Source organism: Phoxinus phoxinus (genome assembly GCF_949152265.1).
Source record: "Phoxinus phoxinus genome assembly, chromosome: 6".
Classification (NCBI taxonomy): Eukaryota; Metazoa; Chordata; class Actinopteri; order Cypriniformes; family Leuciscidae; genus Phoxinus; species Phoxinus phoxinus.
The window spans coordinates 38,063,825-38,085,054 of record NC_136881.1 but is presented as its reverse complement, the minus strand read 5'-3'; the positions used below and the strand labels follow the sequence as shown (position 1 = coordinate 38,085,054).

Genomic DNA, 21,230 nt, shown 5'->3' with positions numbered 1-21,230 from the left:
ATGAACTCATGTCAGCTTTTTAAGAATTATTAAGAGAGTGCGCATTTGCGCGCATTCATGTCAAACCATATAGAGCTGGTAAGTCCCGCCCCCTCCGTAAAACCCCGCTGGACCTCAAAGTTGAAAAACCGTCAATGCAAGTGAATGGGAGAAAATAATTATTTTCTGGTCCCGTTTGAATTGTGCCATGAATGTGAACATATGTTGTCTGTGAATTTTTTATATAATCTTTCATGTTACAAGTTTGACAGTATATGGTATGATTCGTCGGCTAGCAGTTGTGGAAAAGACATAACGAGAAAGACTACATGTCGCCTATGTGACGTCACCGCATAAAGTTGACTTACCCGTGGTTTTCGCCAACCTCAACGATTTTGTCCTCTCCCTGAAAGAAGGCGGTGAAGTGCACCAAAGACACAGCCATGTCTAGCGGGATCCGTGAGCTAGAGCCGTGAGCTAGTGGTGTTGACGTTTCAAACGCGTCGACAGCAGCGAAGAGTTGTAGTCCACAAAGTGTTCTCACACAAAGTCTACCCGTATCAAACTTCTACCCGCTAAATTGTAGCATTCTTCACACGAAAGATTATATAAAAAATTCACAGACAACATGTTCACATTCATGGCACAATTCAAACGGGACCAGAAAATAATTATTTTTTCCCATTCACTTGCGTTGACGCTTTTTCAACTTTGAGGTCCAGCGGGGTTAGTGGAGGGGGCGGGACTTACCAGCTCTATACACGCAGCATGCTTGCTTTTATGTTAAATTAACAGTGGATTGTGAATGTTATGCTTTAATAACATAATTTATCAGGAGCATTTATTTGTATGGCGACACGTAGGCGAACACAAAGTTAAGTTACACAAAGTTATCCGCTGATTGTTTTAAGGTCTATGGGCGATGCCGCGATCTATAAAGCTCCTTTCTATACCTTTCTATAGGTGCCGTTGGTGTTACCTACCAAATTAATCAATAATTTGACACAAAATATTAATTTAAAAAGGAATTTATTAATTTTAAAAAGATTTATATGGCTTCCGCTAAAGAAAACAGTTTGTTCCGTCTCTACCATAGACTGTAAAAAAAATAGGTCTCTACGTTAGAATCCTGCTCCCATGGCAACGCTCTGTTTGTTTTTTCACGGACCTTCGCGGGTTTACATGACTTCCACCCAATGGGGTAATCCATCCGCCGGAAACTGAAGCCTCCCCGGGCGCCGCCATTGTAGCAGAACATCACCTGCTGTTCGCATTCCATTGACTCCCACTAATTTTTGCGTCACTTTGACAGCGAATAACTTTACATCTGAGGCGTCCAAAGACTCCATTTGTCCATTATTTATTTCTAAAGAAACACGACAATGTATAAAAGGCTCCATTACCTTGTACCTTACGTTATGGCCCCGTAGAAACAGATTTTGTAAAAATAGGCTAACGATTGCGTCATAACTCACGCGACTCTCTGTCGCACTGTAGAGAAATTACCGTACCGGCGGAGAAGCTCGCAAGCAATCGGGGGGACGTGGAGGCATAAAGTCCGATAAAGTGAAGGGAGAAGCCCATAGAGAGTGATGAAGTTGCTCCTGCTGCTAGCTCATGGACAGCTAATGCTCACGCTCTCCGTCTCTGTGAGATTCGGAAGGGAATGATTCAGATTTCCATCGGCACAGCTACTAGAAGACTGCCAACTGTCAGGCATCTTATATACTGTCTATGCTTCCACCAATCAGATCACTGTGGGATTGTGGGATTGTTCAGGATTGTGGGTAATGAAGTACTTATCCAAGACATCGCGAATAAAAGGCATTTATCTCAAAACAAGGTTAGTGCCCCATGAACTTTTGGCGTTTATATGAGCATATACAATCGCTTAGTACAGCCGTAGCTGGTTTTAAGTCTACCATGTATGGTTACGTTTTTATGGCTTATACCCCAACTGTCTATGGAGAAATTGTATTGAATTTTTACTTCCGGCACCGGCTGTGGGCGGGACTGTGATGCAGAAGGGGCGCATTGGGGGCAGTAACGTTAGTAACATTACTGTTATGTCTGTTGTTAATGTTTGATTTGCTTGACTGTGACAGATTTTTTTTGTGGGGGGGGGGGGGGGGGGGATTGTCAAAACATTTGGTAACTAAATAGAATTTTATGAAGTTTAGTGACAACATGTTACAATGTTTACATTGTACAATGACTGGTAGGATACAGTTTTTATTATTGCTTGACAAAGATTTCAAGATTTCAATTCCATTCTTGTGATTTGATTCCGATTTTGATTCAATATTGACTAATTTGGAAACATGTTTATTTAAAATTTTATTAAAAAAAGAATCACCTAATGCTGTAAACATTAAATAAATTAAATATAATGCAATTTTTGTTATAATAACAATTATTTAATGACATAAGTAAAAAATATAATAAATATGTAATATAGTGCTCAGCAAAATCTCCTCTCTAGCTATTTTTTCTATTCAATTAACATGCTATGGTCATTAATGGCTTTCCTGAGCTAAATATAACGTTATGTGACACTGTTCTGCTGTTATATTGACCTCTTTCCATGGTTTAAAAACACTAATTGGTCGATATTATGTATACTTTCTAGCTGTACCTTACCCTTGCCTTTTGCAATGTGAAAATGAGATAAATAATGGACACAAATGAAAAACATGAATTCGTTTATTTGATGTCATTCATTTATTTATTGCTGCCAAATGGACAGATCTTTTTATAGTTTCCTCGTTAGCTAACGTTAGCCTAGCTAGCATAGTTATTACCAAGCTATTTTCATAAATAATCTGTAAGATCGTTTGTACGTTCATCTGTGACTGGAGGCCACTGTCTAACATCATCAACCCAACAAGTCATTCTGCCTGGCTGTTGCTGTCATCGAGGGTGCGTTATCACGGAGGTTTGTTTACATACCGGTAACAGCTCAGTAATGGTGTCGCCCAGTGGTGTAGTCTAGTTTTTTGTAGTGAGTATACTGTGAAATGGTGAAATTCTCATGAAGTGACTCTCATAGCAGCTCTGTGATGAAGTTCATGTGTCATGTGTAGCCTACATCATGTCCTCATAGCTACAGTGAAGCGCTGACACAAGCACGCGCTTGCTTCAGTGTGTGTGTGTAGTAGAGCACACATTGAGCGCTCATTCCCAGAGACGCGTTGAACAACTGCAGTCTCTTTGAGTTTTTAATATTCACGCGATTTGATCGGTGTCCATTGCAAACACAGACGCGGTGAATTTATGAATGAAAGTGTGAAAGTTCTGTCACAAAACGAAGTTGTTACGTATCCTCACGCTTTTTTTAGTGGGTATACGGAAATACTTGGCATTTCCTAGTGGGTATACGGCGTATACCTGCGTATCACGTAGACTACACCACTGGTGTCGCCACAAGATGGCAGCCTACACAGAACAATTATAGACATGTATAGAAAGGCTAGATAGCTTACCGGCGCTGAGAGCCAATGCGACCCGACGACGTCACACGGCGGCCATCTTAGGACAGCACCGCTCGTCCAGTTATAACATTAAAGTCTATTGTGCATGTAGTGCTGAAATAACTATATTTTGCTCAATTTTCAACCGATTTTCAAACGGCTTGGTGTGTCATAAACGTCAGGGATGCGGCTATTTAACTGCTACGCTGCAATGTTAAGCGTTTCTCAAAACGTGAAGCTACAATTTAAACATCGGCATCAGCACAAATCATAGCCACGTTAATAAGGTTTGTAATAAACCAAACTGTTTGTAAATCCGTCAAGAATTCAGCAAGTTACGAGCATTTTAGTTGGCGTATGTCACTCACCTTCCGTCCACAGCAGCAGGGAGCAGCAGCGCAGTCTCCTGACCTAAGATGGCCGCCAAGTGACGACACAGCTGACTCCGCCCCTTGAGCCATCTAGCCTTTCTATACATGTCTATGTTTGAAATGGTCTATAGGAGGATCTTTTGTGACGTCATTGTTTGTCGCGTTGCATCATGGGAATCGTGTGGCAGGAAACACCGCTAGATACCTGTTGATTGTTTTTCACGTTTGGAGGAGGATTTAGAGAATAGGATGGTTCACTCTTGCTGTGTGGTCGATTGTACGCTCCTTGGGGGCATGATAAAAAGTTTTTTCGTGTGCAATTAGGCGATTGAACCTGGACGCTCCGAAGAAGTTCCTGCAGCTTCTGATCGAGTTTGTGAGGCTCATTTTGTTCATGGTAGGTCTTAGTGACTATGTATTTATAGAAGATTGAATAAAAATAAATAAAAAACTGAGTCAAATCAAACGAGTCATATGTTTTCGCGTTCTGATTCAGGTGTCTTTTAGCACGATCGCTGCTTTTCCAGACTTTTGAAAGCCTTTAATCTTTCATGAGAGAAGGGTCCAGGGGTTTCTATTAAATAAGAATAAATGTCTCCCCAGCAGATTGGTGGCCAAGACACGGGCGAGTCGGACCAACGTTTTTTGTCATCCCAGATCTCATATGGGCTTTGAATAACTTCGATTTTGTCACCAATACAAATGTTGAGCTTTTCTCCAAACCTCCTCTGGTCTTCAGATGTTAAAGTGCTTATATATTGTGGATTTCGCCCGCTAACTCTCTTGAAAGTGCTCGTCGCGTCTTTACAGCCCGCCATACCGTTTGTTTTGTTGCCACACAACCACTCGCGCATGCGTACAAAGATGTCAACAAAGATCCTCCTATATGGCTCTGGGCTACATTTATTGTTAATAGAGCTTGCCAGAAAACATCCGCTTTGGGTTAGTTTCCCCATACAGATGGAGGCAGAAGTGATGTGATTTATTTAATTCCTTTCACCATCATTAGACTCGATTAAAGCAATGAACATAGATGGCAACTTTTCAGAGAGTAAATGGAACGTGTATACAGACCTTTACAAACTCCAACCTCGGACCCCATGAAGCCGTATGACGGGGGTCTGAACACGCACCGGAGACCGCTGTCGCAAGTCCCCTCCATGCCGTAAATCCCGCCGCAGCTCTCGTTCTTCTGCTTGGCACAAACCGAGCAGCAGCCGCAGATCCCCAACACCAGCGAGCCAGCACAGTGCTTGGGCTCCTCGCATTTGGATTGATCACAGCGCATACAAAGGAGCGCCCGACTGTTTTTCGCGATCAGCACCACAAGTTGGAAAATCAGCATGCATTTCATAAGAAGATACATCCTGGAGGAGGCCATGAAGGAAAAGTGAAATTTATATATATCCAACCCAACCCCTGTCCCCCAAACTACGCGATGAGGAACAGATCCTCCAGCCAAACCAACAAATAATTAGAAAACAGCGACTCTGGACGAGCGCGAGAAATGTTCCGTTCAGAAAGACAAGTTTTCTTGTCGAACAGAATAATACGGCGTTCCTGGCGTTAAAGTTTTGTTGACGAAAGCCACCAAAAAGTAGGGATGGCTGACGCGACACAGTCTTTCCGAAGCTTTGCGAGATCCCGATGCGCAGATGTTTCGAAACACTGATCCGAAGCGTGATTCAAAACACCCATGTCATGTGACTATGGCCAAACGAAGCCTCGAAGTGTTTCATAAGTGTTTCATAAGTGTTTCATCAGCTGTGATCCGCCGAATCGGCGTTTGATTGACAGGTCGGGAACAGACCACACAATCGCACATCTGTATAAAAGTGAAATCAACGCATATTGACCTCGTGGGTTTTTATGAGAGGAGTTTGATTTTGAGATAGCGGATTTTTGGTGATATAGTGACATAGTGCGATTTGATTAGTTAGCTATAGGTTAGGCTTACATTTAAATTTACACAACACATTGACTGATAGGCTAGAGACAGACAGAGTATAGCCTACATATAGTGACACATCAATAGATAGATATAAATAGACAGCTAGATTAATAGATAGATACATATATAGATAGATTATAGATAGCCTACATATATAAATACATAGATAGATTATAGATACATATCTAGGTACATAGATTATAGATACATATCTAGATTCATATAGATAGATAGATAGATTTGGATAGATAGATGCCCAGAACTCATGATCCACTAACTTACTGGAGAGAGCAGTAATCTTTCCTCATTTGTATGTCATGGCTAAAAAATGTCTTTGCATGCCAGCAACAAGTGTCCCTTGTGAGAGGATTTTTTCAAAGGCTGGAGAAATTATCTGTAAAAAAAGAAGTAGGCTAAGTCCTTCCACAGCAGAGGAAATTATATTTTTTAATAAAAATATCTAAAAAAGTGAGACATTGTGGCTTGATTTCTTTTATTAATATTCATTTTGCAGGACCAAAATAACATTATGCACAGTGAGGAGCCTATAGGTTACAAGATTCACATATTAGAAAAGTACAATAATAAAAAAAAATAAAAACAATTTTAATGGCTCGTCAAGGTTGTTTCAGATCAACACCTGCAAGTGACCACTAGGTGTCACCGTGGAGACGGGTGTCGGATTGATTCGAAGCCTCGAAACAATATGGACCATTTGGTTCAACTGTTTCATTGCTTCACGAAGCCTCGATCTGCCCATCACTTCTTGTGGGCACTCATTGAGCTATGCATAAACTGTCAGTACTGACACCTGTCTTTGCTTAGTGGTTCATTATATAGGCTACATTGTGTATAATGATGAATGACACGACTTGATTGAAAATTAAGCCTCAGTAAATTCATTTTTAAATTAGGTTGGACAAACAAAAATGTAATAAATAATGTACATTAAACTAAATTAAATTGTATGTAAAGAAAGGGCAATGAATATATTTTTTGAGTGGTGGAAAAGGACTTTTATAATATAAAACAAAAAAGATTATATCAAACTTAAGTAATTTTACTTAGCTGGAGAAATCAGGTTATATCTGCTGGTTATGCTTCAGTAAAACCTTGTTTTTCAGTAATAATCAGTATAATAATAAATAAATTATTTAATTTAATTTCAACAAAAAAAACAGTTTTTGAAGATGTTACCACATTAAGTACATTTTAAACGGACACAAAAATGTTTTACAGTGTATATATGTGTGTGGATCAGTGAGGGACAAACCTCCTTTAGTACATCAGCGTCCAGTCGTTTGATGGTTCGTACAGTAGCGGTTGAGTCTCCATTAGAGTAAACCAGCTCCAGAAATGTTACACCAATGGGAAAGCGGTATCCCTCCAGCACCAGATGATCACCAGGTCCGATATTAGTGAAACTCTATCCTGAAGGCCAGATCAAATACATATTCTGACACACAATCTAAACATAAATGCAATCCCAGAATTGTTCTAACATTTTTTTTAATATTCACAACCAAAGGCATTTTTATCAAATATCAATATTTTTTTACTTTGGGGAGTAACTAGTTACATGTAACTGAGTTACGTAATTTAATTACAAAATTAATGTAGATCTAACTGTAATCGGTTACAGTTAGGCCTACCAAGAAAAAAATGTGTAATTAAATTCAGTTACTTAAGAAAATGTTAATGATTTCAAAGGAGATTACATCTGAATATGTTCTGTAAAAAGCTAGGATATGTTGAATAATAGCCTATTAATTTGTTGCGTTGCCCGTTGTTGATGTGTACGATGTCTTCTGCTATTTAAATGCCGTTTAGTAAAGCGACGCTATTCTGATGCTTTTGATTGGTTCTTTAGGCTACAAGAGTTTCCATGGCGAGTGAAAATGTGTAAGTGCTGGAAATTAGAAAAGTAATCAAATGTAATCCGTTACATTACTTTGATAAAGTAATTTAAATAGTTACACTACTTAGGCCTATTACATTTTAAATAGGGTAACTTGTAATCTGTAACCTATTGCATTTCCAAAGTAACCTTCCCAACACTGATTATTTTATTTGAGCTGCTCAATACAAATCAATACCAATATCATTTACATTGAAATAAAGTAATACACCTTCATATATTTCTCACCTTCATATCCCTCCTGGATTTCTTCAACTCTGAGATCGGTTCCAGTTGCACAGTTTATCTCTGAGGTTCCTTAAACAGAAACAAGTCATTGGGTTTAGGACTTAACAAACCGCTTAAAGCCTGAACATGGTAACACAAAATACACTAAATCACACAAGTTGTAAAAAACGAGATGTATAACAATTTAAACGATCATACACTTTTAAGATTAAGTTTAATTTTTCATTATTATTTTCATTATGCTGGTGACAAAGTGGACAGACAGTTGTCATTCTGATTTATGATTGGAAAATGAATATTATACTCTAATGTTCAAACTCACGTAATTTAATCTTAAATCATTTCACTTGAATATAAAACACGTTACTGAATAAAGTGGTTTCCTATTATATCCTGACAAGCATTTTTCTTCATTAGAAGACTGTTGTCCTGTAAAAAAAAAGTTTTAGCAGTAGACAATAGATAAAACTAAATATATAGTAAGATTTATTTCATGGCTTGGTTAAATTCTAATGTAGAATGCGGTCTGAGGCTGCGTCCCAATTCGCATACTATCCGTCCTAAATAGTATTCAAAAGAAGAATGAGTACGTCCCAAATCGTAGTATGTTGAAATAAGTGTTTCTAAGATACCCGGATGGTCTACTATTTCCTGTCAGAATCTGAAGTGCAGATCGATCATAGACAGTATATAAACTGGACACAGCGACCCCATAGGTTTCAACGGAGAGAAATGAAGTCAATTAGAAGCACTCACTTCCTGATCGCAAGGCGAACTGCGCAGGCTCAAACTGAGCTTGACGACGTAGATGTGACGTGAGCAACCTGTAGGTCTTCTAGTAGCTGTGCCGAGAGAAATCTGAATCATTCCCTTCCGAATCTCGCAGAGACGGAGAGCGTGGGTATTTGCTGTCCATGAGCTAGCAGCGGGAGCAACTTTATCACTCTCTATGGGCTTCTCCCTTGACTTTATGCCTCCACGTCCTCCCGATTGCTTGCGAGCTTCTCTGCCTGTCCATACGGTAATTTTTCGACTTGTGCGACAGAGTCGCGCGGGTATGACGCAATCGTAATAATGAACGCAATCGTAATAATGAATGCGGGGGCGGATCTCCTATCCAGGGGAAATCCTCTGTATGGTGAATGGACTCTCCACTCCTCAGGTAGTGAGCTGGTTGTGGGAGAGGTTCAGCCAAACGGCCGTAGATTTCTTCGCCCTGCGCGAAAACACCCATTGCCCTCTATTCTTCTCTCTAGCGAGAGACACCTGTGGTTGTGGACCCATGGCCAACTCTAAGAAGGGTAAGAGAGTACCAGAGGTGTAAAGTCCAGGGGTCAGAAAGTAAAAATCCTGCCATGTTTATTCCACCCATGAACTCAGCCAGCTGATTTCACTAATTAGTTAGGCCTATATATCCTGACTGAAAAACTGTGCTAATTAACAAATACAGGTGATTGGAACAAAATACTGAGGAGGCCTTTTACTTTCTGAACCTGGACTTTACACCTCTGGAGAGTACAGTCACTCAGTAATAGTGATCGCCCCGAACTGGCCAGGGAAGTTGTGGCTGACGGAGATAATTCAACTCCTGTGCGACCAGCCTTGGCCTCTTCGGTTGTGCAAGGACCTCCTCTCACGAGCATGTGGGGAGATTTTTCACCCAGCCCACGACAAAGTGGCTTGCGCCTCCCTGTGAGAGATTAAACTTAAACATTACGTGTTTATCTCCGAGGATGATTGGAACAATTATGAATGGAAATGGAACGTGTTTGAGCAATGGTGCACACCGACACATTTTTCCTTTTCTCTGTCTGGTTGTGGATGTCTTATGCTTTCTGCAGGAGCTTTCAGACAAGGGCAGATGCTTTTCTACAATAAAGGTATTTCTTGCTGCCATTTCTGTGTGCTGTCTGGGGATTGACAGACACTACGGCCCCTATTCTAACAATCTGAACATCTCATGTTGCCCAGCAACGCTAGCGCGGCAGCGCCAAACAAAAACACACCAGGCTTGTTCGAGATGGTTCGGCTTCTCGCAGACCGATCGCCGCGTGACATTATAGCACTGCGAAAGCGATCCAAAAGCACAAGGAGTCGTATGCTCTCCAAACACTCCCGGAGCTCTGATCGGTCCGCGCCGCTCCGATGCATCTCGAACAACACAATGGCGGTCGTTGCGTTACTATTCATGCTCATGGCTTTGCGAAACTACATCGGCATCCAAACACGGCGAATCCAACGCGTTCGTGCAGCTCACCGTAACTTGCATAGACGGAGATTACAATCGAGCAGCTATTAGCTCGATTAGCAGCTATTTAAAAAATGGCGGTCACAAGTTTCTTTTCGTCTTGTTGGTCACGGTAACCACGCCCCCAGCCCCTGACGCAAGCGGTTCTTACTTCTAGCCCAGCAATGTTTCGGTGCTACTTAAGAACCACTTTTACTGGTTCGGAGCTGGTGCTTTGGTGGTCGAAAAACAAAGAACCGATTTGAAAGGCTCTGGCTCCGAACCCGCACCAGCTCTGCCTTGGTGGAAAAGGGGTATATATGTGTGGTTTGGGCGTAACGTGCAATAAACCAATCAGAGCGTCCTCTCACATTCCCTTTAAGAACAGACTCGCTTGTTCCATGGCGGATTGCTATTATAACGGCGGATTTGCCAGCGCACGCAACTTACATGATGGTAACGGTGATTTCGCAGTCTTCAGATTTTTTATTCCTGGTTCTTGACGGACAACACACTTTGTCAGATGTCCTTATATACCGATGTGTCTTGCCACTATTGATCAAACAGTTTGATCCGTCATTACTACAATTAGCCTGAATAATTTGGTTACATGTGTAATATAGATTTATGCCTATTTTTTCACATCTTCATGGACACCACAATGATTTCCCTCGTGTGGTAATATTTTTCCTTGTAATTATGTATGGTTTGCAAAAATATGAACTGCTGCGTCGTACACACGCTACATTATGGCCAAGCATGCGCCCTTAAAATAGCATCTGAATAACACGCCGCTGTCTTTAGACTAGGGTTTTCTGGTCTGTGGTGTAATTGTTTTATGAAACTGCAAAATAGCAGCAGGGAACGTTTGCGCCGGAACACACCTCCTCTTTTCGCTGCATCACTGAGTTGGTTGACATGCCTGCTTCGGACAGCATATCTGCAATACAGGAGTTGTCTATATCCCATAGTGAGATACTGAGCGAATGTTTGAAAGAGAACATTAGGTTACTTGTGTAACCCCGGTTCTCTGATAACATGAGTGAGTTATCCCAACACACTTTCCTCCTTGCCTTACTACATCAGAAAAAGTTACAATTAGACAATTTGTTGGATATATGTTATGCGATAGATGTAAAATTCCAAACCAAATTGGGTCATTCCACACCAAAATAAGTGACCAAAGACCTTCATCAAGGGCACTTTTATGAGACTGTTATTGAAAGGTAAATGCGATGGTCACTTGAAGTAATTCTAGAAGTTATTTGACAAGTTACCTGGAAATTTAGCTAATTTAAATATCATTAACATAATCTAAAATATGCCAGCCATAAGCTCAGTCCTTTGCTTTCTATGTGCTTTAATGGTTGTTTGGTCCATGGTGTCCTGCCTAATGCTATTATGTCTGTATTGTTACTACCTGTGCTTAAAGACAAGGCTGGTAAGATCAATAGTATTGACAATTATCGACCAATTGCATTAGCCAGTATCTTGTCTAAAGTACTGGAGAGAATACTGCTAACAAAGTTAGAAATGTATGTTCTTACGACTGACATTCAGTTTGGGTTTAAAAGAAAGCATGGAACCGATTTGTGTATCTATGCTCTCAAAGAGATTGTGTCACTAAGAAAAGCCACCTAATGATAGTTAGAAGCAATGAGGACAATAAATCAACTTTTCCGACTTTTTATTTGACAGACAGCCCTCTTGCTGTGTGTGAGGAAATTAAATATTTAGGTCATGTTATTTCTAATGACTGGACGGATGACAAAGACCTGTACCGTCAGCGCTGTAAAATTTATGCTCAAGCCAATATGCTCATAAGGAAGTTTTATATGTGTTCTGACTCAGTGAAGTGCTCTTTGTTTAGAACCTACATCACACCGCTATATACTGCTCAATTGTGGACTAACTATAGGAAAAAGAGTATGCAGCGGCTAAAGGTTGCATACAATGATGCAATGAGGCTTCTGCTTCGGGTCCCTAGGTGGCATAGTGCCAGTCATTTGTTTGTGTCAATAGAGTGCCAACTTGTGAGGCACTCTTAAGGCAACTGATGTTTGGTTTTATGTGTCGACTGGACAATTCAGTGAACCATATAATTGAAGCCCTAGTCAGTCCTCTGAAAAGCTGCTATAGATACACTTCAAGGCTTAGACGTCACTGGTGTAATAGCCTGTATATTCTATAGGCTATTATGAATTATTATTATTTTTTAATGTATTTTTGTATTTTTGTATCTCCATTTTTATGATGTATGTTGTGCTATATGGACCTGTGTCTGCAATAAAGCTTTATATATAACAAATTTTTAATGTTTGTCAGTTTTTACCAACTGCAAAATGTGAATTAAAGACACAGAGGCTATATTTGAAAAAATACATATATTTATTTACATTTATGTTTTTGGCAGTTCTTGTATTCCCTGGGAATCAATCCAATGACTGTAGCGTATCCAGCACCATCTCGCCTGTTTGCTCTACAGGACTGCTATTTCTCTCTAAACAGCTGTATTTTTCAGTATGAATTCTGTTTTAAACTAACATTTCAATTCATAATAAAGTGGCAGTGACGTCTGGGTTCATGTCGGGTGATCCAGACAGCCACTATGAGACAGTAATGCATAATGAGTGGAGCAGTGAGATACTCGTGTCTTTGAAGGGAATTTGCCATGTGTTGTGTCTGTTGTGACTTGAGTTTATCATTGTGAGAGTCACATGACGGCTGATCCTGGAACTGAGGACACATGATCAAAGATGTTAATCCTGTAATGCTAAAGCCCAGAGCCTGGTTTCTGTCTTAAGAAGATCCTCGTGTTGTTTCCTCCATGTTGGGAACTCAACCCTTAACAGCTGCCTACATCTCAAGTTTAGGATTAGGGCTATTTAAATATGTCATAATCAAGACTAGGGCTGCCCCCTAATAGTCGACTAACCGCTAGTCACGCAGTCACACAGTCTCTAAAGTAGAAATCTTTAGTCACGCAGTAGAAATCATGCAGTCTCTAAAGGACAGATCATTAACGGCAGGAAATCCAAACATTCGCCTATCATTCATCGACCTCAAATATGGCTTATTACTCGAAACATGTAGTAGAAACTTTACAAGTCCGCTCGCTCTAATAGGCTACTAACCTAGATAAATGTGCGCTATCTAAGTGTTTGTGTGTAGAGAGCGCTTACTGCATGACATACAGGCGTCGGCGCGATAACTTTCATTTAACTTAAAATACTCTGTCATTTTTGGTCATACAGATAAATGCAAACTGTAAAGGGGCTACTTTTATTTTTTTAAACTCACAACAAAACGTTGTGCTTTTGTAAAACAATGGTGCTTTCTGTCGATACGGTCTCAGTGAACTTGAGCGCATCACATAAATTAACCGAAACGCAGTGTACCTGCCTCACAGACAAGAGAAATATATCTATACAAAGGTTGAAATGTCTACATTTGAATGAACAGATTCAAGTGGAAAATAAAATTTCTCATGGGAACACCTTCCATAAATCCTGATGTACTCGTTACATCATAAGAAGAATGGCATCTACGCTAATTTTAGTGTCTTTGTTTATCCCAAGGTTTTCCCGCAGCCTGCCGGATCCAGGCCGTACACTCTTAGAAGAAAAGGTTCTATATAGAACCTTAAAAGGTTCTATAGGCGCTTCATATTTGGAACCCCTAAAAGGTTCTATACAGAACCCAAGAAAGGGTTCTTTCTTGTCATTATAGAACCTTTTTAGCATAAAAGGTTCTTTGGAGTTGAGTAAAGAACCCTATGGTTCTATATAGAACCCCAATGAACCCTTTTTTTCTAAGAGTGTAGAACCTTTTAGGGGTTCCAAATACGAAGCGCCTATAGAACCTTTTAAGGTTCTATATAGAACCTTTTCTGAGTGTATCCAGATCTGACGAATGACTTTCGCCTGGACAATGCAGTGCTGAAGTGCCAACTAGCCTCTCCCTATGGAGGATCCCTTTACCACTCTACAGATAAAGCGTTGTGGGAAATTCGACAACAAAGTATCCTTTCGACGGAAGTGAATCAATCAAAACTAACTTTAGCTGGAAAATATATGTTACCTTAAATTATACCTTTATCTCTGTAAAGCAGCTTTGAATCAATCTACATTGTTAAAAGCGCTATATAAATGAAGATGACTTGACTTGACTCAGATTATGTAATCCGTATGAAATGTGCATATAGGCTCGTCCACTACTATGGAGATGACAAGTCAGCATATTTGATTTCATCTCTGCACAGAAACACAGAAAATATTACTAATAAATTATTCAAATGTTTAGACAGTCTCCTTCCATTTTTTTCACGACACATTCATAATTATTACAATTGCCGGTGCGCTGTGGCAAGCTTTATGTGTGCATTTGAGCGCTAATAAGGCTATGTATTTTATATAGGCAATTAAAGGCGCATTATCATTAAACGCACAATTGGTCGACTAATGGCTTAAATGAACGACTACTAGTCGACCAGAAAAATCTTTAGTCGAGGGCAGCCCTAATCAAGACATAAGTTCATGAAGTCTTGTACACCACTGAGAAGAAGTGAGGAGCTTTGATCCATCAGGGTTTACAGGGCAGAGATGCTGTTTCCACAGTCTCAAATTATCTGTCATGGTCTGTTACTAACCCCAACCTGGAAAACACAGAACACATTGGACAAAATTATAAACAAGAATTTAAATTACATGTTTTATGACAAAATTATAGCCTACTTGAATGATACAAAAAATTATACAAAATGAATTATGATTGTGGCTACAGCAAGGTGCTTCACCTCTCTGGATTATGGGTTTCTGTTTAAAAAAAAGTATCAAAGCAACGTATATAACTGATGCATATTTTTTATTTTCACAAATGAGTTTAACTGTTGTATCTGATCTTTAACAATATTTTGGCACTTACTGTCACAGTGTCTGGTGGTTCCCTGGGTTTAACACTAGAGGTCTCAGTTTTCACGGTGTCTAGGCATTTTCACTACATTTCCCATAATCCTGTCTGTCACTGATTGTTCATTTCCTTCAGCTGTTTCTCGTCACCTTGTTTGCACTTGTGTATATATACCCTGTCTGTTTCAGTGTTTGTCACGGAGTCCTTGTATATTGTCCCCACACTTCCGTTCCTGTTGTTCGTGTTCATCTTGTGTTATTTGGATTGCCTTTTGTTTTCGACCCTTGCCTGGACTGTTGTGAGTACGGATTACCCTTAAATAAATACTGCAATTGGATCTACCTGTTCCTGTGTGTGTGTACGTGACGGAAGGACTCCGTCACACCTAGATCCAGCGGTATGTGTTCCAACTTCTCTTCCCCAGCCATCGAGCGGGAGAGGAGGGATTGTTTTGAGGGAACCCGCCTAGTTATTTTTCGTGGGACCCGGGGAGGTCACAGAGGAGGAGGTGTCCAAGTCCAACACCACCCTCCGCCTTGGCCCCCCTTCGTCCCTGGACTGGTGAGGGACGGATCAGAGCCACCATTTCGCCATCGCGGGCGGAGAAGGGGGAAACATTCGTCCGCCCATCCAGAGACAGTTCACGTCCCGTCTGCCCAGTCGGAGACAGATCGGGAGATGCCCATTCTCATGGCCGGGGGGTCACTGATCGGCTATTTAGAGCGTTTAGCTCGGATCCTGGAAACGCCCCTTAGACCTTCAGTCTCTGCTGGGAGCCGGAGCCAGTGTCTGCTGTTCCAGAGCCGGAGCCAGTGTCTGCTGTTCCAGAGCCGGAGCCAGTGTCTGCTGTTCCAGAGCCGGAGCCAGTGTCTGCTGTTCCAGAGCCGGAGCCAGTGTCTGCTGTTCCAGAGCCGGAGCCAGTGTCTGCTGTTCCAGAGCCGGAGCCAGTGTCTGCTGTTCCAGAGCCGGAGCCAGTGTCTGCTGTTCCAGAGCCGGAGCCAGTGTCTGCTGTTCCAGAGCCGGAGCCAGTGTCTGCTGTTCCAGAGCCGGAGCCAGTGTCTGCTGTTCCAGAGCCGGAGCCAGTGTCTGCTGTTCCAGAGCCGGAGCCAGTGTCGGCTGTTCCAGAGCCGGAGCCAGTGTCTGCTGTTCCAGAGCCGGAGCCAGTGTCTGCTGTTCCAGAGCCGGAGCCAGTGTCTGCTGTTCCAGAGCCGGAGCCAGTGTCGTCTGTTCCTGAGTCGGGTCTTGTGGTTCCGATTCCGGTGGTCCGGAGACGGAAGAGGAGAAGGAGAAGGACCTCTTCAACGGACCGTCTGGTGGTTCCTAACCCAGAGACCATCCCAGAGGTAACTGCCATCCCTGACGCGCCGGTTAGGCATGCTGCTCTGCCGGCCCCGCCCGAGCTGCTCGCGCTGCCGGCCCCGATCCAGCATCACGTCACGCCCGCCGAGCCTGAGCTTCACGTCACGCCCGCCGAGCCTGTTCCTGAGCCGGTGCCCGTGTCTGTTCCTGAGCCGGTGCCCGTGTCTGTTCCTGAGCCGGTGCCCGTGTCTGTTCCTGAGCCGGTGCCCGTGTCTGTTCCTGAGCCGGTGCCCGTGTCTGTTCCTGAGCCGGTGCCCGTGTCTGTTCCTGAGCCGGTGCCCGTGTCTGTTGCAGTTCCTGAGCCGGTGGTGTCTGTTGCAGTTCCTGAGCCGGTGGTGTCTGTTGCAGTTCCTGAGCCGGTGGTGTCTGTTGCAGTTCCTGAGCCGGTGGTGTCTGTGACTGTTCCTGAGCCGGTGGTGTCTGTGACTGTTCCTGAGCCAGGGTCTGTCTCTGTTCCGCCTTGGTCTTCACCGCCATGGCCGCCCGAGTGGTCGTCTTCACCCTGGTCGTCTCCGCCGTGGCCGCCCGAGGGGTCTTCACCGCCGTGGCCGCCCGAGGGGTCTTCACCGCCCTGGCCATCGCTTAAGCCGTTCCCCCTTGTTCCTGTTCCCCTCCATGGAGCTGGCCCCCCATCCCACCCCCTGATCCTCCACCTTTCCTCCTCCCGCCTGGACTCTTGTTTTGTTTGTTTCTTGTGGTCTTGGAGCATCTGGTAGCCGCTCCGTAGAGGGGAGGTTATGTCACAGTGTCTGGTGGTTCCCTGGGTTTAACACTAGAGGTCTCAGTTTTCACGGTGTCTAGGCATTTTCACTACATTTCCCATAATCCTGTCTGTCACTGATTGTTCATTTCCTTCAGCTGTTTCTCGTCACCTTGTTTGCACTTGTGTATATATACCCTGTCTGTTTCAGTGTTTGTCACGGAGTCCTTGTATATTGTCCCCACACTTCCGTTCCTGTTGTTCGTGTTCATCTTGTGTTATTTGGATTGCCTTTTGTTTTCGACCCTTGCCTGGACTGTTGTGAGTACGGATTACCCTTAAATAAATACTGCAATTGGATCTACCTGTTCCTGTGTGTGTGTACGTGACACTTACATGTTAAAAGTCATCACGAATGTCCATACTGGCTGTGTCAGAATCTGGGAGCTTATTCCTGAGGGAGCAAAAATATGTTTTATGACTACTTCACCAAACATATTAATTTTCTTTATTGTACTTTTTTTTTTTGCACGAGTAATACAAAGTCATCCTTAGTTTTAGTCATCCTAAAACATGAGTAATGTTCAAAGTCAAACGTCATCTTACTACATTGAAGATAACTGGAAATACATTAGTGCATTTTTAGGAAAGCTGTATAACAGTAACTTCAGACTTTAAGTTTATTTCTCATTTAGGAATTATTTTTAGGCCAGTTGACCAGAACTAAGTTTATTCTGTGTCAAATACAGAAACAGCCAAACTGCATGTTTGATAGCCAAAAAATATATAAAGAAAGAGAAAAAACCTGGAGTTACATGCCCAGTAACTTACTTGGCAAGACAGAGAGACAGCGACAAAATAACCACAAGGCTTATAGTCAGCAGAACACCTAGAGCGATTGTGGCAGCTTGACTGGATTCTCCAGAGTCTCCAGAACTGTCCTCCACTTTGATTACCAAACCAGGACCAAAAACCGTCTGCAGTTCAGATGTTAAAACTTTGAGCTCACTGTTCAGTTTCCTGTGGGAGTGAAGATATTATTTTAGATGCTGCCCATAACACTCTCATCCTTATTATACAGAATAGATATAATTTAGGCAAACAGGCCAGAGGGAAATCTGAAGAGTATATTTTTGTTAATTCACTTATGTAAAGTATTCATGAATATATTTTTTAGATTTGTAAACCTGTACAAATCATAATTTTGAGGGAGAATACTTTTCAACGTACATTTCTGGGTATTGTGACGTTATGTGCGATCATGCACTTGCACTTGTCACACAATTCCCATCCCTTACTGGTATTTTTGCACAAACATGGTTGATAAACTAATTACCTTGTGGACAGTCGGCGTTAATATGGAAATGAATGTACTGTAGATCAATTTTATAATTGATTCAAAATATTATTAATTTACAGTCAGAGCACGCCAACCATTATAACTATTTATTGTAAACATGTTTTCTGTTTACTTCCACATTTCCACATAATCTTTCACATTAGATCAGTCTGAATAAACTGATATTAGTTCAGCTTACTCTTTGACCACCGTGGCTTGGATGACCGCTCCACTGGAGTCCATGGCGATGAAACTGACGTAAGTCTTGTCTGTAGATTCTCTAGGAATGGTGCGTATCTCATTCCCACCCTCAGCTCTCACACTGAGGATTTTCACAGTCCAGCCTAAAACTTTCCCCATGGAACTGAGGAAAAAACACACTATCAGAGGGTGTATAGAACACAAACCAATAAGAGGAGGTAGCGAGAAGTACCAATGCAAAATGCAAGAAAATTCATAAGAACTGGCTTAAAACAATGTTTTGCTCATGATTGACCCAGTTCTTTAATGTGATACCCTGGCTTAATATGTCACTAGATGGGACGCTTTTCAGTAAATAATGGCGTAAATTTCAGTCTGTTCAACAGACAGAGTCAATTATGTGACTTAAGATGACCTTGTGCACGTGGTGTTCCAGGTCAAAAATGAACGGCTTACAAAAAAATAGCTTATACATCTTTCTTTATGATGTCTATGTTATTGACAAATATTGGATTCAATCATTTTATCAATTTTATTTTCTTTCAATAGCAACAGTTTTGTATTTGCTTTAAGGAACTGATTGATCATTGGCCTCATTGATCTGAGCTTATGCACCCCAGATTTTTTAAGGTGAATAAGCTTGAGTGAACTTTGTTTCTCTCAAAAGCTGAGGTGCATAAGCTCAGATCAATGAGGCCTGCAATCAATCAGTTCCAATAATGAACAGAGATAACTCACTCTTCCATCTCTGGTATCCTCTTCTCCACTAAGTATACGGGCTGGTTTAGGGAGATTACTGAGATGCTGTCACGACTTTCTTTCACTTCGATCTGCAGGTGGCAAACACAATAACCTTATATTTGCAATGATTGTTCCTGCTCCTTTCTAAATCATGCTCCTTTTGATGCTGTTTTGAGCATTTAACATTTAATTCTTTTTAGTATTGCATTCTTTCTCTATTTCTGCTCACCTGTACGGTTGTAGTCGTGAACAGCCCATGTTTATCAGTGGCTTTAGCATGAAAGGTGACCAGATTGTCTTTAAAACTGGATGCATCCAGTACATAGACCTGACCAGTGCTTGCCTCCACATCCAGCAGAGTTGTGGACTCCAGCAGCGAATACTGCAGTTCTGAGCTCTCGCCCACATCAGGGTCCGATGCCTGAGGGACACATGACCACATTTACTACAAAAAATCATGACATCAATTGTGATTAATAATTCTAGTTTATTGACATCCATGTGACAACCATTCTGAGCTTGGTCATGTATCTTCAGTTGGTAAGTTCACTGTTTTACAGATTTCCACCGCGGGAACTTTCCCCAGGAACTAGGAACTTTGGGCTGGTACTCGGTGTGTTTACACCGCAGGAATCAGGGTCTAAATGAAGTTCTGGGTAAATATTTCCCCCTCCGAAAGTCCCTGCTGACGAGGTGGTACTTTTTCAAAGTTCAGGAAATTTCGGGGGTGGGACTTGTGCGCTGAACATGCTGATTGGTTGTGTTCACGCCTCATTTTGATTGGATGACTCCACGCAGCATTCTATTTTAACCGCCATTTTTAAAAATCTATTGCGGTTCGTGGCTTCATGCAGTAAGAGTCGTCTGTCTGCAAATATGGAATTTAATAAAAAATAATAAAAAACACCGCTGGACCAACGACAAGAATTTTTTTTGCCCGTTCGTCCCAGCCATCTCACGGTCAATGTCCTCAATAGCTGATAACATACATAGAGCTTTTGAGCTTTCTGAACACGCTATAGTATCAGTGCTCTTCTCTTTTCTGCCGTTTTGATAATTACCTCGTTAGTAAACCAATACATCACAAACAACTGCAGCACAGTTTGAATCTCCTCCATACTTATTATAAATGTGGCGTTTAAAACTGATTACTGTCCGTCGCAGACTGGGAGGAGCAGTTGCACGCAGTTTACATAATCTTCCCGGTAATTTAGACCACGGTGTAAACGCAGAAAGCAACCGGTCTGGGGCAAAAAAAGTTCCTGAGACAAATTGTTCCTGGTAATTTCGGTGGAAACACGGTGTCACAGTGTCTGGTTTGAGTTCCCTGGGTCACCACTAGATGTCCTCCTTCCCCACGGTGTTTGTCACATTCTGAACTACATTCCCCACGATCCTTGTTCTTCATTGCACTCAGCTGTCCCTTGTCACTAATCATTGCACTCAGCCAATTCCCCATTAGCATTGTCATTTCCCTGTGTATATAACCCTGTCTGTTTTAGTATGTGTCACGGAGTCCTTGTAATTATCACGCCACTTCTGAGTTCTGTTATTGCCTGTTGTTTTGTTTATGTTTGATTGCTACCCTGGTTATGACTTCTGCCTGGACTGGATTATGAGTAACGGATTTCCCTCAAATAAAGACACTTACTGCATTTGGATCCTCTCCTGTGTTTCCGGGTGTGGATCGTGACAGAAGGACTCCGTCACCACAAGATCCAGCGGTATGTCTCTCAATGTCTCTTTCCCAGCCACTGAGCGGGAGAGAAGAGAATTTTTTGAGGGGACCCGATGGAGGCCGCAGTGGAGGAGGTGGTCGAGAGGATTCAAGACACCAT

General features: G+C 41.9%; 1 protein-coding gene across 1 annotated transcript in view; it reads right to left on the bottom strand.

Moving 5' to 3' along the window:
• LOC307000540 (protocadherin Fat 4-like) overlaps nt 1-5,555 on the bottom strand; it is a gene marked incomplete at its 3' end in the record, with an annotated part of 37,868 nt that extends 32,313 nt beyond the window's left edge. The window contains exon 1 of the mRNA XM_079616182.1: nt 4,895-5,555. Coding sequence (XP_079472308.1) covers nt 4,895-5,201 — 307 coding nt within the window. The 5' untranslated portion in view covers nt 5,202-5,555. The remainder of the gene's footprint in view (nt 1-4,894) is intronic.
• Between the last annotated feature and the right edge of the window lie 15,675 nt (nt 5,556-21,230).